General features: G+C 36.8%; 1 protein-coding gene across 5 annotated transcripts in view; it reads left to right on the top strand.

The window, feature by feature from the left end:
- The window catches only part of ABHD17B (abhydrolase domain containing 17B, depalmitoylase), a 19,939-nt gene extending 3,100 nt beyond the window's left edge, over window positions 1-16,839 (top strand). For 3 of the 5 annotated variants that reach the window (XM_056324418.1, XM_056324415.1, XM_056324416.1), the window contains exons 2-4: window positions 4,815-5,289; window positions 14,244-14,423; window positions 15,315-16,839. In XM_056324418.1, the coding sequence (XP_056180393.1) occupies window positions 4,823-5,289; window positions 14,244-14,423; window positions 15,315-15,534 (867 nt within the window). In that variant the 5' untranslated portion in view covers window positions 4,815-4,822 and the 3' untranslated portion in view covers window positions 15,535-16,839. The remainder of the gene's footprint in view (window positions 1-4,814; window positions 5,290-14,243; window positions 14,424-15,314) is intronic. The other 2 variants (XM_056324419.1, XM_056324420.1) reach the window with 2 other exon arrangements.

Genomic DNA, 16,839 nt, shown 5'->3' with positions numbered 1-16,839 from the left:
GCTGCTCTAGTTGTTGAAGTACTGGGAGGGTGTCCATACCCTTCTGTTCCATTTTTAATGTAATGCAAATGCTGAAATAAATATGGGTGCTTCAGCAGAGGCTTGAATTCAAGTTTTCATTGCATTGCATTCAATGAAAGGGTGAGGGAAACTACTTCAGTTTCTTATTTCAGCAGTGTGTAAAGAAAAATGATGAGTTAAAACAAACAAAACCACACCTGAACAAACAAAAAACCCAATAATTTTAATACCTTGCCTGTTACAGTTAGAACAGCACTAAAATTTACAAACCAGCAGCTATATTTAAGTTTGACTTTGTTCTTGTGAATAGCTGCTATGAAATGGGTAATTTAACTTAAATATACAATTAGAATAATTTAGTGTAAATAAAAGCTTTCTAGATAAGTGTTTGCAAGGGTTGGGCTTTTGAGGCTAAAATGTAGTGAAGTAATCAAAGATGTGAATAAAGGAGCCACTTTCTTGTTAAGATTTGCAGAGAGAGGAGGACAGGAATAATTGCTTATATGAAAGCACTACTTTTGTGTTATCATAGGAATCACAAGAGAAATAGTTGAGGTGTGCTTTAAGTTTAGATAGACTTCCCCCCCTCCCTTTATGTCAGTCTTAAGGAAAATGTTAATTGCCAAATAATGGATTGAAATTACAACCTGTGGACAGTTTTACATCTGTCATTTTCTGTCACTTTTTTATTCACCAGAAAGTTAGAGATAGATTTGATAAAATGATCTGGCTTTTCTTTTAAAAGCTATCCCAAAAGCGGTAGGTGACACCACTTGGGTCTGTTTTTATTTCTTATTCTTTCTTGGTGCAGTAGTATAAGTTAATCAGTTTTACTGAGGTTTTTTTCCACAGATTTTTCCTACTTAATTTGTATGAAAAATGCAGTATAATTTTAAAGGATATATATATTTCTCTTCCTATATTCTTTTTGTTGTTAGTAATTTTACCAGCATTAGGAACTGTGTTTGCAGAACAGCACTGGCTTCTTTATTAATACTGAAATGACAAATAGGTGACATAGTTATGTTATTGGGTTGTGTTGATCTCTGCATCTGATGCTACTGTAATGAGCACAGAGATTTACATCATACATGCTCAGAAGGTGTTAGACTATAGCTTTGGTATTCACAACATATTTTAGGCAAATGAGTCCTGTTGAAGTTATTAATCTGTACTTGTGGTACTGTATGCTTAAGGTAATTTGTGTTGGTTTTGTTCAGGTTTCAGTAAGACTCCAGATAAGGCATACATCAAGCCCATTTGTTACTAGAGTGATAATGCAACTATCACTTGTGATACCATGGTCACTTTCTGTAAATTGTATTTTAGACTTAACACTGTTAAGAGACCAGTTATTGATCTCCAAAGCTTTTACCAAGTCTGAGTGATGCTAAATGAAGGAGATTTTGTAACTTTTCTTGTAATTTTTACTGTAATAATTTCTGGCTGAAACCATTAGGAAACCAGATTACATGTTTTTGAACGTTAAAAAAACCACTAGTGTAGGGGGTAACGTTAAGTTTTTAATCATTGAAGTATCTGAGCAGTATACCTTTTGAGGAAAGATAATGCCTGTTTAGTTGAAGTTAAATTATGACATCTGGTGGGTAACTACTAAGCTGAAATGCTGATTCAGTTGAACTTATAAACAGTGATATGAGAATTACTCTGTACACCCTGGGGACTCTCTTACATCCTGGTTCCATTCCAGATCCGGAGGTTAAGAACATACTCATGAATACAATGAATGACAAATCGGTTTCAGTATAATGGAAACATTGTTTGCATTTAGTTGAAGGTATCCTCCTGAGGAAGTTCAGTAGGTGTTTTGTGTCAGATTTGTTCAGTTAGTGGTGCTGGCGATCTGCTGCCTTTCTTGGGTCTTCTGAGTGAAGAAAGTAGCAATTACTTATTTTAAAGAAAACAGTTGTTGCTACCAATGATTTAGATGGAGAACAGCCCTGGAATCAGAATCTTTAGTTTCGGTAGGCAGAGTTTCCATTGGATTAAATGCACATTATATAAAGTCAACATTACAGTGTAGTATAGGGCAGAAATAATACTTTAGCCATGGTCTTAAGCATAATTTGACATATGTGGCAACAGCCCATTTTTAGCACGTTTAAGCTGTCTTGGGGCACAGTACCACCTCAGCTGATTAACTGTGGTTACTGCAGTACTACCCTGTGTGTGGTTTCTACAGGCCAGCTTCCAGTCTTCTGAAATAACTTTGAAAAATAGCAAATATCTTCTGAGTGAGATCATATTATAGTGTTGCTGTGCTGTTTATAGTTATAAATAATGTAAAATCCGGTTTTAATTTTTTCTGACAAGTTGATTGGGAAGCAAGTAAGAAATTCTATAGCTATCATATGCTGGAATAGAGTGCAGTCTGCTGTTCCTGGGCGGAACAGGCTATTTATACCTTGATCTTGGAGGTGTGTATTCTTCTAAATTTTACACATAAAATAGTATTATTTCCACCCCCACCCCTAGAATAAGTTGTAGTATCTAGCTTTGGCTTTCAGCTTCTCTGAAAAGGTGAGAAAACTTACTCAGAACAGATCAGTTTAATAGTTTCTGCTATAAATAGAAGTGCAGTTGAATACTGGGTCATAAGCACTTTTTGCAAAAAAAGGACTATTAAGGCATCGCAACAGTTTCTCTGGGCTGTGAACATGAATTTTCTAAGTAGAGGTGAAAGAGGTGGCTCCTTTGACACTCACAGCTATAACAGAAGTAAAGAAGAAAAAAAAAAAGTTTTGAGTCTTTTCTGTGCCTAAGAGATCCCAAGCCTTTATCCAATCCCTAGAGCTCTTCCACAGAGCTCTTCTACTTCTTCTGGCTTGCAGATTAAAATTAAATTTAATGTCCAGATAATCTCGCCTGACAGGGAATGGATGAGCTATTCCAAATTTGAGTGACTACTTGTGCTGATTACATAAAACATGTCATTGTTGTTTCTTTAGCTGGCAGACATACTGTTTATTCAGGACCTTCATTTAAGAGACACCCTGCCTTTTTGTGGGAGGTGATCAGTACACCCTTCCTGCCATCTCCTCTAAATTGGTAGTGTTGGTCACCCATATCTAAGACTTACTTCCCTCTGTTTTGAAGAAAACATTGGGCTGTAGCAGCCTTGGCAAAAAATTTTTTGCAGGGCACAAAACCCCTGGAGTAGTATTCTAAGAATGCTCATGCTGTTACCAGACTGTCTTGCTTATGCCTGTGTTTACTAGTGTACAGGTACACTATGTAACATTGTATGCAGTGTGCGTTCAGGCTCTACAGGGAAGAGACCATTCACATGTCCGAAATACGGATAGCTGTTCTGTGATCTATATTCAGCAGTTCTTACAGCAATGTCCTTGAAGCTTTTCTAGGGAGAAATTTATACAGGCATGAAAACTATACAAGTTAGAGGACAGACGTTGAAATATGATCTAAATATTGCCAAGTATTGCAGTTAGCAGTAAGATTTTATTGTTGGATTACCCAAGTATTTCTGAAATGACATGGGACTGTGGTCATCAGAAATCAACTTGTTTTCTTCCCATTTGTAAACTTGGATCTAGCAGTCAAAGCTGGTACATGAAACTGTATTTCTGTTTGCAGTGACTTGGTAGGAACTGTGCTTGAGACCTGTAGATAGATTTGGGATGGAAAAGTTGTTTAAGTTGACATGAAACATCAGATGCCTTAACACAAGTAAAGTAGTGTAAATGCTTATCTTAGCTGTGCTGGTTTTCAGCATGGCTCTTGGCAGATTTCATCGCTTTTTCTACCTCTGAGAAAAAGTATTGTCACAACAAAGGAATTTCCCGCCCCCCCCCCCCCCCCCCCCCCCCCTCACTTCTCCCAGCTGTAAATTGAGGACACAATGCCTGCTTTTCAGGGCATCTATGTCTTTGCCTAGCTTACTTTGGGTGTATGTGCATTTACTTTTTTCCTGCCCCCATTCTATTAAACAATGCTTTGAATTGGTGGTTTTGATTATTGATTTGCCAAATACTTGTGATAAAGCATATGGTGTGAGATGGTTTTGTTAAAGCATGGAGTAGAAATAGTCATATCATTAATACAAACCCAACTCCTATGTGCAGTGCAGGAAACCTTAGGTAATAATTTCTTTGAAGGGTTTGGAAACATTTGTCAGCCAGTATGTGGAGCAAGAAAGCATTTATGGATGGATTTTAGTGTGCTGAAGGACTATAGTGTTTGCTAAGCTAGCAGAAACATCTTGTTCTGCCTTCTAAGTTTTGTCCTTCAGGAACCTTTCATACTGCTGATACTGCTTGCAGGAACCCATAATTCATGATTGTAATACATATTCTCTGTATTTAGGAAAAATTGTAGTGATTTTTGACTGCAAAGATTTGCATAGCCTTAGTTTACTGCAAACACTGCAATATATTTTAATTTTTCTTTATAACATGTATTTGTCAACAGGTGAACACTTCTCATAATTGCTTAAGATAAGAAACTTCATTTCCTCCAAAGAAACTCCAAAACTCATGCTTGTTCTTTCCCTGCGTAATCATATGTTAGTTTTAATATCTGGCAGGACTATAGAGTTACCACTCATCCTGAATGTGCTTATTATAAAGTAGCTAATAATATAAAGTAAGCTATTATATGGAAATTTACATACATATTTACAACTGTTTTGTTCAATATTTCCACTAACATTATGTATTATTTTCTGGAGAGGATACATTTACATTTTCCAGGAGTTGTATTTTTGATATAGGATTGTAACTAGAAACTGATACCATTTTCTCTTTCTGTTTCAGACTAGAAGATGAATAATCTTTCCTTTAGTGAACTGTGTTGCCTGTTCTGTTGTCCACCATGCCCAGGGAAAATTGCCTCCAAATTGGCATTCTTACCTCCTGATCCCACATATACGCTGATGTGTGATGAGAGTGGTAGTCGCTGGACTTTACATCTCTCAGAGCGAGCAGACTGGCAGTATTCTTCTAGAGAAAAAGATGCCATTGAATGCTTCATGACTAGAACAAGTAAAGGTAACAGGATTGCCTGTATGTTTGTGCGTTGCTCACCTAACGCCAAGTATACTTTGCTCTTCTCACATGGAAATGCCGTTGACCTAGGTCAGATGAGCAGCTTTTACATAGGGCTGGGTTCACGGATTAATTGCAACATATTCTCATATGATTATTCTGGATATGGTGCAAGTTCTGGGAAGCCAACAGAGAAGAATTTGTATGCTGACATTGATGCTGCTTGGGTGGCTCTTAGGACAAGGTAAGACATTAGCTGCCATTTTTCTTTTACAGTGTGCTTTTCAAATGGTTATAGTTAATTTGTAAACAGAAGTGCTGTATTTTAGGATTAATGGATTCATATCCAAGGTGATTGATTGTGCCTTATGCTGAAGGCGTTGTCAGTATTGAGCAGAATCGGTATATAGTACTGATATACTAGAGAAATTGAAATGGGACAAAATATAAGGTATGATTTAGTCATGAATGATTAGAACATAATCCTTATTGTCACAGTTTGGGATCTCAGTTGGAAATCTCAGAAGGTAGGAAAAGCCTATAATAATTGATTGTCCAGTAACAGAGTGACTGGTGTGATGTGGGTGAGAGAAAATGTGGGTTGTTTTTTCAGGTAATTCCATCACCTGCTTTTTTAGTAGGGAGGGGCAGTGGAAAAGCTGTTACAAGAGAACCTGGTGAGACTGTTTGGATTTCTGTATGGTGTTCAGACCACCTTTGTTTTGGAGTTCAGACTAGCAGCTACAGCATTTCCAAAGATAGGTTTCTGTATAAAGAAAAAAAGATGATTTTATATCTTGGGAAAATAATATGTGTCAGAGAGGTTATAATTGATCTGTGTAAATGTATCATGGTGGGAATAAAAAACAGGAATTTGAGTCAGTGGTGTTAGCTCAAGTAGATTAAAACTGGACAAGGAAAAATGCAAATTGGAAAGATGTTTCAGTAGTTTCTGTGTTCTAAACCTCTGCTTTTAGGAAAGTAAAATAGTGAAATGAAAGACTTTGCAAGCATTTTATGATACATGCAAGAATCCTAGGCACCACATAAATGCAGCATTGAATACCCACTTCTTAAGTCTGAGAGCATTTTTCACCATGGTTTCTTCCATTTAAAGCAATATTCTTTTTGTGTTGCAAGTATTCAAACTACAAAAAGATTATGTTTTAAAATATTATGTGATCATAAGAATAGACGTTCACCAAAAAAACTCCCATCATATTATGTATTTAGCACCAAAAACTGTGAAAAACTGAATTTAATCTACAGCAGCATGTTACAATTTGATCATTGCAATTTGGGCATCCTGTTTAATAATATATCAGGGATGTGACTTAGTGTAAGGGATGTGTAAAGACTTTTAAAATCCTGGAGCCTTGTAGCAGTGACAGTAAATTTAGAACTTGATCAATGTAATATTAATTATCTTCCTGTTACTTTGGAGTAGATTATCCCTTTTCAGTTTTGTAAGTACAAATATTGTCTTGCATTTCTTTTACCTTATAACAGAGGTGTGATACTTCTTTTGAAAAGAAGCCTATTTTATTTGTATATTGAAGTGGGGGGAACACTTATTATCATAAACCTCTTACAACCACAGGGGACAGGTATTCAGCTTCATATATTTAACAACAGTCACACTGTGTTGTTAGATTAGGTTTTGTCATTTCTTTTGATTACAGTGGAAAGTTGAGATAACCAGATCTGTTCTGTAAAGCCAAGAGCTGCAACAGGTACACTGGTGACCACGGTTTGTAATGAAATGCTCTGGAATATAGCCGCTTGGTAAAATACCCAGTAACATTGATAAAAAACATAATATGGTTTGTGAACTATGTGGAAAACAGTCTGAATTGTTTCAGTGCACCAGAAAATGGAAGAGAACTAGATGGTGAAACCTTAAATTGTTTGTTTGTGTCAGTTTACAGGCTCTGGTTTATGAACTAATTTGTAATTACTATCTATTCCTCCTCTTGACGAATTTCTGATTGAAAACCTAAAAGAAAATGTAATTGCAACTTGAATTCTCACCTCCATTCTTGGATGTCACATAGCATACCTTTCCTAATCAAATAAGAATGTTCATTATACTATCCCATCTGAACATGCCGTTTGTTGAACAGACATTCTCAGGGGGAACTCTGAATACATACTACATCAGTCTGTTTTTCCCTCTTCAATTCAGGAATGACCTGCCTCAATCCTTTTTGCTGTCTGTGTTTATTTTTTGCGTCAAAACCTCCTTTAGAAATACGTAATTCTGTAGAGTGTATAAAGCTTGAATTGGTCTGCCTTTCTTGTGAATTTCACAAACTTGACTGAATTTTTTCTGTTGCTTAAAGAATTACTAGTGGTGTAGTAACACTGTGGTACTTGCAACAACTTTCTTGGCGGACCTGTCTTGCCCTTGTATCTGAATGCTGAATGTAGCAGGGAGAAGTTCAGCAAATTACTCTGGACACACTGGCTTATGCAGTTTGGTTACCAGTCCATGGTGTTCTTTGAGCCCTAAAACAGTGCTCAGCTGTGTTTAAATACTTCATGAATATCTGGACCAGAATGGATGGAGCCTTTGAGCATTTGCTGCAGCATTGATTCACTTTTCTAGTATAGCCTGTTCTGTCAGTGCTACACTAGCACCATCTTTAACGTTTTATAATGTAAGTATTCTGCAAAACAAAACAAATTTAGCGGACTGTTTGCAGGATAGATGTACGTATAGGTGTTACTCCTTTGAAATTCTTGTTGACGGGATGAGAGAAGAAAGGCATCATAGACTTTTAAACTATGCCTCATATCTTGATCCCACTGTAATGGGATCAAGAATTGAGAAATTGTCTTTGTTGGAGATTGATCACAGTCACCCACAGCTTCCTGCATTCCCTGTTCTGAGAAATGGGATCATAGAACACAGCGTTAAAAGGTGTTTCTAGGGTAATTGAAATGCTGATGTGGACTTCATTCTAGTCAACACAGATGCTTGTGGTGGAGCCATGTTAGTGTGTTAAGTTTTGTGTCTTGGAAGGGCAATCCAGGTGGCCATCTGTAAACAGACACAACTGCCCAGTGGGGACTGGACACCTAGGGTGAGGTAGTCTGGAACTAGTATTGAGAGTGATGGTGAGGTTGGTCCAACACGACTTTCTTAAAAGTGGTTGCTGTAAGGGTATGTGAATATTATTATTCATGTAAATGAATACAGAAGGCTAATTTGGCAGCAGGTTAGAAGAGATAAACAGCAGATGCAGATTCTGAATTGTGTCCCTATTGTCTACCTGCTTTGAATATTTTAATAGGAAGCCATAGCTATCCATGAGGATGCTGACTGTAGAAGAAGGCAAGGTGATTCACTGCCATCAGGTTTGGGAAGGTTGCACATTATTGTATATTCATGTGCATCATATACATGGGACTACATAAAAGCAAGTGAGGACATTCTTTTTCTGACTGTCATAGCTACAAAGTGTTGAAATGCCAGGAGTCATTTTGGGATACGCCTATTTTCCACTCTCCTTGTCTCTGAAGGCCTTTGATGACACACTAGAAAGGGTGGAAAGGTTTAACCAGTCCCAGGCAAAAGCAGGGCAAATGGTGCTCATTCAGAAACCAGAAGACATGCTGGAGTTGCCTTATGACCAGATTTACCTTTAGAGAAGCCGGACAGCCTTTTCATAGGAGAAGCCAAATATAGGAATAATATAAAATCTATTTGGTTGTGGACTGAAAGTGTTCTTTTGAGAATTCACAAATTACGGTGGTGTGTTTTGTTTTGTTTTTTTTTTTTTAATCAAAAGTAGAGGATGTTTTGCTGGAAGAGGAGGTGCCTTGACTTTGAATATTTGGAGAGAAATTGAGCTTTCACTTAAATTGATAGGGAAAAATAGCTCAATTTATCATAGAGAGAAATCTTGCAAATAAAACAAATGGGTCAGTAGGATTGTGAGATTTATAAAAGCCAAACCATGATGAGTGAGGCAGAGGAGATGTTTGATTACTACATGCATGGTCAGTGGGCTTGCCTCTCATAAAACACGGTTCCCTTCTTCTTCTAGCAATGTTACATGTTGTATACAAAAGAAAGGCAACGTGCATCTGAGTTAAGGAAGAGCTGTATGCTCATGGATTTTATTTGTGGCATGGAATTGTTTATTCATGGCATAGAATGTTGATAGTTAAAGGTGTGAAGGATGTTCATGCCCTACACGTTCTGCAATTTGCAGCTGTAATTTCATGTGTTAAGTGCATGATGACAAAAGGTTCTGAAAAGTGCATTGAAAATTACCTCGGGATGTTCCCCTTTCTTCCGTGTGCCCCAAGCACTGCTGTCAGCTGGTTAAATGCATGTGTTGCAATAGATTCACAAACAGTAGCCTCTCTAGAGCATCTGTTGCACCTCGTCATTAGTGTGAGCCTGCGAGGTACTGTCAAAAGTGTACGCTTCTGAGTTTGATTTTACTAATACTTTATTTTATTGTTGTAAAGTGAGCATGTCTTCTAGATTAACACCAATAGTTTAGAAGTAAAAAAATAAATTGCTTTTTGTCTCCCTTATGTATATCAAGGGCAAAATGGTGTGTACTCCAAAGAGCCTGGAAGTATAATATTGTAATTTCAGCTGGTATTTGGTTGATAAAGATAACTGAAGTTTAAAACAACAAAAATGGCCCAAACCAAAAATGACTCATTGCAGCCAGACATGCATTTTGTAGTTTACATATTGCATATCATGGCGATGTGATGTATATCCAATGAAAGTATGTAATACAATGAATATCCAATGTAAGTGATGTATGATGTATAATCCAATGAAAGCTTTCAAGGTAAGGTTGGATGGGGCTTTCGGCAACCTGTGAAAGTTGAAGCTGCCTGTGACAAGGAGGCTGGACTAGATCATCCTCGAACCCAAACTGTTCTATGAAAAGGAGGAGGGAGGGGCAGAAGAGGGGTGCACTGCCACTAAGGTGGGTGTTCAGTGAAGTGCAGAAAAGGTCTTCTTAGAAAGATAGGAATATAAAGGAAATGGTGAAAGAGTTTCTTCTACAGCATGTTGTGAAGTTTGCACAAAGGGAGGAAAAAAGAATATTTCATTGCTGTTTAGCAGTTCTTCTTTCCCTCCCAGAAGCTGAGAAGATCAGACAGGCGTGTTCATGTTGCCTCTTTTACAAGAGACCATCTATATCTGATCAGCATATGTAGTCTTGCAGAAGACTATACTGGCGTCATTAGTCGCCCTGTGTTAGCTTGGGCCCTGATTCTAGGCAGTGGTCTGATGGCCTACATCGTTACAACGATGTATTAGTTCGCTCCTTCCTTTAACCCACCAGCAGCATGTCATTTCTTGCCTTGCCCTGAAGACAACCAGCACAAAGGAGCAGAAAAGTAGTTGCTCCACTATTCCCAGACGAGGTTAATTTACTTTCCTACACTAGCTGGTGAAGCTGGATGAGGTGCAACATGTGGCTGAAGATGCAAAGGAAAGTGGTTCTCTTCAGTTTTGTGAGAGCTTAGTTTCGTAGTGACATTAACATGTACTTTTAGGGTGATGATAAGGCAGAAATTTGTGAGTGCTCAGACACCGTATGGGTGCTAGCAAGTTTATGGCACAGAAGTACATTTATTCTATGTTAAAACTCCTCCTCAAGTTCCATGTGCTTTCCAGACAGGTAACCCTTAGGTGCGTGAACATAAAGGATGAGTACGTTGTTGAAAGGAATTGGAATGTCAGTTGCTGTGGGAAAAAGAAAAGTGTTGGTGGCAGCCTTTAAACTGCAGAAAGTATCTGTTGAAATTTTATGCCAGGTTCAGTCCAGAGGAAGACTGCTTTCTCTGAGAAGGTACATCTGTGCACAGCTATTTTAAAGATTTTGTTGCGAATTCCTTTCTGGTGGTTATGGCTTTAAAAAGCCCCAAATATAACAACCTGCACCACTGCCATCAAGCTGAAAGCCCGTCTATTCTGACACAAGTTATCTAAGATTACTTGAGCAGGCAGTACTGTTTACATTACTCCTATGATCAGTATAATGAGCTTGCAAAGATATTAATAGTTTTTACAGCATGTCTTTGAGCTCTTCTCACAAGATCACTACTTAGAGCATATGGCTCTGTAACTGTCACATTCCCCTTCCTCAGGATGGCCTGTAACTCTAAAACACTGATTAAAAGGAGAATATTACTGCCATTTTTCTCTTGATCTCGCACTTCCTCATTTGGGCAACCAGGTGTGTAGTCAACTAGTAATTTTCTAACAAACTTCTTGAAGTTTACAGGACTGTCAAAAGAATAAGTAGATGAACTTTCTTACTAGGGAACATACCAACAGTTATCTTTTCAAGAATTACTACATTTTAGATTGTAAAGTGGTATTTTTGGGAAAAAGGAACTGAGGGACAGTTGGGCTCTTCTTTTCCCTGAACTTTGCAGAAGCCTGTTCAAGAGAAGAGGAAAGACTGGCAACAGACACAGCCGATGTTCTCTGTTTCAAATATTTGTCTTTTGTTGAGTTTTGTTTTGTTGTTTGCTGTTTTTTTTTCCCCAAGCCAGAATATTCAAGAGTCTGCTTTGAACCACGACTTGTGGTGATTGGCCTCACTATTTTAGTTTCCAGACTAATAGGTTCTGGTGGATGTTGTGAAGGCAATCTGCCTGGCTGTGATGGAGAAAGGATTACTTTAATCCAAATATAGTAAATGCTTTTCTTGGATTATTTTTTGTAGCTAATATTTGTCTATCTGTAGGCTGAAGAATATGGATCCAAAAATAAGGGGAAGAATAATGAAAAAGAGGAGAACATATACTCCAAAATATACTTTTAAATTTTGATTTAAACTTCTGTGCAGTGGCCTGCATCTTGTAAAACTCAATACTTCAGTTTTGATTTTGAGGAAATCAAAGTGTTATAATTTGCAAGGTTTTTTATTTGAGAACTATTTTATGTCAGAATGTGCTGGGCAGACTCCATGCCGTACTAATGATGCAAAGCGTCAGGTATTAATGTGAGTTTTGTTCAGATAATATGAAAGAAATAGAAGGCGATACGGCACTTACAGAATGGACAAATGTGATTAGAAATATTTTGAACTGGGAGATTAATTGTAAAAGGATGGCTGCTAGGCTGTTCTCAGGTGTTTCAGAAAACAGACAGAAGTAGTGAAGACTTTATGTTTGTTTCAGTTTTGGAGCTTTAATTTTTTTGTATTTTTGTGTATTGGAATTTTGAGAAAATTTTTGTTAATCAGAATGTTTTAATTTTTTTATTGCCTGAGGACTATTTTGAGGTGGGGGGCTTGCCTGTTGTTCCAGGCTGAGGGATGAGTCTTGGTATGTTAGAACTCTTAATTTGATTATGATTCTAGAAACACTTTCTAGGAAATTCTGATAGTAATTAAGTAGTCATGATAGATTCTATGAATGTATCTGTGCTAATACTTGTACAGCTTTTGTGTTTCAATCTAGCAGAATACAATCTAAATAAATAGATGAACAGTTAAATAGACAAAGTTAGCCATGAACTAGTGAATTTTAGCCTCAATTTAAAAAGCTTATTGGGATGCCTAATGAGTTCTGCTAGTGATAATTACATTTGGGTAATACTGAAATGTGCTTGTGTTTTTTCCTGAAGTCGTCCTAGTTGTTGGGTTTTGGTGGTTTTTTGGGTTTTTTTGGTTCTTTAATTGTTTATTATATACTGATGTAACACACAGATGTTTTCTGGGTTATTGAAAAGTACTTGCGGATTCTGGGGTTTTATCAGTTGGTAATTTGAATGTTTTGGTACATGTGAAACATCTTTTTTCCTAAAGTTTCTGATTTTGAGGCTTTTAGACTGTACTGATTAGTGTTTGGTGACTTAAACAGGTATATAGCCATACTTATAAGATACTGTACAATACTTCCATTACCTCTGTTTCCCTGGCTTTGCTGAAGGTATGCAAAATGCACTAATTTGATAACTCCTCTGTGGGTATGGGTGTTGTTATCTGGCTTTGACAGAAAAGATGCATGCATTTATTGTAGAAGAGGTAATGATGGTTGTACTTTCCTTCACTTCAGCTGAACACAGTTGATTGTTAGTCCTTTTAAGATTGTAGTCAGTTGGCAAACATTAAAGTCACCTCATGTTGTTCCACAGTGGTGTTAGGTTAGTCTCCTTTAACTCAAAAAGGCAAACAAAATTCTGGTAATATGCGAGGACAATGTTTGATTTATTTTTTGTTTTATTTTTTATTTGGTAATGCAGTGCAGTTCCTGTTTAAGGTGCTTCCTTTCCCAAGTAAGTTTAGCAAAGGTACCTGGATAGATACACTTCTGCATTCTGAACCTGTACTGAGTACTTTGTTAGTACAGATCATCCTTCTCCTGTGGGCACTGTTCTTGCCAGCATAATATTCTGCTTGGAGCCTTTCCTGGTGTTACTTGGGAACCAGCTGCTCTTTGTAGCCACGCTAATGCAGAAAAATGTTACATCTGACTGTTAAGTGTTACTCCGTGTTCAATAATTCTTTTGTTTACCTCAGGTAATTGCAGAAAAAAATGAGCGTGTTCATCTTATTCAGAGGGAGGCTTAGACTTTAATTTTGTACTGCTCATTGGGCTGTCTGAATTGTGGGTTAGGTTGAGTATTCCTCTTGCTAGCTTGCATGTTGAATCAGCTGGGATAAGAAAGAAACATCTCAGTTGTTACACAGGATTCATAATATTCTAATCGTTGTCTGTACAAGCATGCTTTAGATTCCACTAAATTGCTGAGCAATGTAACTGGCTTGCAGTTTTAGTCAGATATTAGAAAAGTAAACCCAACCAAACTTTTGCAGATTTGACTATGCTCCACTTAATGATAACCATAGAGCTAGTAAGGCTTTAATCAGTTTGCTGCTGTAGATTCACCAGAGTTACCAGTAAAGGCTTTCAACTAGTATACAAGTCACAACTGCATTCACAAGTTCACATTAAAAAAATAAAACCATATTTCAGTATCATTCAGGCATAAGGTAAAAATAACTTACTGGAAATAGAGAGTAAATAATTGTCCCGTTAAGTCAGGAATATTACAGAATATATTTGCTTATTCTACCAGCTGCTGTTTCATAGTTTAACGTCTTCAGGGAATTTTGGTTTTCAGAAATGCTTTTTTTGCCTTGCTGCAGTTTTGTCTGTTTCAGTTTATATGCCACTTTTTTAACATTTTGGATTTTCTAGGTACGGAATCCGCCCTGAAAATGTGATTATATATGGCCAGAGTATAGGAACAGTACCATCTGTGGATCTTGCTGCTAGGTATGAAAGTGCTGCTGTAATTCTTCATTCTCCCCTGACCTCAGGAATGCGAGTAGCTTTTCCTGATACGAAGAAGACGTATTGCTTTGATGCATTCCCAAAGTAAGTTGCAGGATTTTTTATTCTGCATGTATTTTTCTCTGTTACAGAAATTTTAGGCTAGGGAAACAAGTAATATGGCAAATTCTCTGAAATTTCTTTCGAAGGTTTAACAAAAAGTTGGAGAAAAATCAGAGTGAATAACAACAATGGGAAAACATTTGTTTTGAAGGAGTTTACAGAACTCTATACATCTAGGGTTTTCAAATCTCTATCATGTTTTTGGGTATCTGTTAAAGTAGTGATTAGTTTTCCTATATGTAACCCCTAAAATCACCAATTCTAACAAGCAGTTCCAGTCCAGTGAGTTGTTAACCTGCGTAACTGTGAACAGTCTTTTGCACATGTTTCTCTAAGGAGCAAAGACTGGAAAACTCTGTGGACCTTAGCCAAAGCAAATTCCTGTCATGTATTTCAGCTCTGTGCCACTAGTTGGCCATTACAAACGGTACACCTGTCTCAAGGAATTATTTGTATTTTGAGCATCTAACTTCAAAGACTTTCTTCCCCCAAGATGGTCAAACTCTTAAGTGCTAAAATTCTTTCACTTCTGACAAGCACTTTTTTACTGCAAAACTCTGAAGTAATGTTTTCATCAGTCCAATGTGGTTTTTTTGAAGTGAACATAATGATATACCAGTTTTTAGATGGATTGCTCTGTTGTTCAATCCTAATAGTTTCCAGTACCGTTTTTTCCCTTCTGTGTGGCTTTACATGTGCTACTGTAAGGACATCCAGAGTGTTGATAAGATATAATTTTCTAATGTTTTAAACAACTTCAGAATTAAATTGTCAAAACTAAATGTGTAATTAAAACCTGAAATTAACAGTCCGGTCCTTCAAAAAGATACAATAAAGCTTATTGTTTTCATACATATAATCTTTTTCTTACAGCATTGACAAAATTTCTAAAATAACATCTCCTGTGTTAATAATCCATGGGACTGAAGATGAAGTAATTGACTTTTCACATGGCCTAGCATTATTCGAGCGTTGCCAGAGACCTGTAGAACCACTGTGGGTAGAAGGAGCAGGCCATAATGATGTGGAACTCTATGGACAGTACCTTGAAAGATTAAAACAGTTTGTGTCACAGGAACTGGTGAACTTGTAATTTTCTTTGTATATTTACATGCTTTTTCATTTCACTGCAGAACTGCACACCTTGATAAACACATAACATGAAACCTGAAGGTTGTGTTTTCAAATCATCTTGGTTGCCTTCATTAAATGTACAGGTAATGATTTGTCAACATAATTAATGAAGGTTTTAATGCCAGTATTATAAACTGGAATTACATGATCATGCAGTCAAGCTTGGCAGTTCATATTACTTTGTGTGAAGTTTTTTCCTTCTTAGATGTAAAAAAGAAAATCACAAGGAGTACTGTACAAAATTTCAATTATGTAAAATCAAATGCTGTAAGAGTGTGGCCAAATGCTTTAGCATATCAAAAACAAGTTTATAAATATTTTTTAAACATCTCAAAATGTACTGTGAGTTACTGTGTTGCACAGATGTAAATTAAAAACCAGACTTCTAAGCAGTTGTTCTGTAAAATGTAATAGCCATGAAATTTGATCAAATACTAATGTATGTAATAAGAATAGACAGTCACTGGAAATGGCCCATGCCCTGTTATAGGGGGAGAGGGTCAAAATAGATCTCTTTTTTTTCCATATTTTTCTATCTTTTGTGCTTAGTTTCACTTTTGGTGTTCTGTTCTTGTGTTAACCCTTACCTCTCAGGTTAAACAAATTTACCCACTCATCAGCAGTCCTAATCTTGCCAAAGTAATGCTGCAAGTTATCATTGTTGTAATGCAGATACTCACTTGATTGCTACTGAGGCCACCAAATACTACTTTGAAACCAGTAAGACTTTTAGAACCTAGAAGGCTTTGTGGACAATGTAGTTTTAAACATTGATTGCATAGAGATGCAATATTCATTAGAAAAAACCCTGGAAGTTTATCCAATTTTGTAATAAACAATTTGCAAGTTTGCAGTTGTCTGATGAGGCTGGCTTTTGGATGTTTCGTGTAAATGATTATTGTTTTTTGAGTATTGTATGGAAATTTTACTAATCACACCTGGATGGGGTGGGGGGAGGGGCAAGAAGAGAATGTTGACATTTTTCTATTAACTCATGGTAAAATAAACTTTGTAAGTTGCCTTTCCCTTGAATGCATTTTACATGAATAAAAATATGAAAAGTAAACTTAATTATATGTAGCCTATTTGTAAACAAAGTAATATTCCAACAATACACACTGTGCTTCTGATTTAAGGCCTTATGTAGTTTAATTGTTCTGCCTGTTTTTTGTGATTGAGACTATTGTATACTTAAATGTAGCTTCAACTATTGTGAAAATTTCAGTTAAGATGTGTTGATTAACAGTAAACAATATTCCACATA

This window comes from Falco biarmicus, chromosome Z (assembly GCF_023638135.1).
Source record: "Falco biarmicus isolate bFalBia1 chromosome Z, bFalBia1.pri, whole genome shotgun sequence".
Taxonomy (NCBI): Eukaryota; Metazoa; Chordata; class Aves; order Falconiformes; family Falconidae; genus Falco; species Falco biarmicus.
This window is presented reverse-complemented; position numbering and strand designations above follow the sequence as displayed.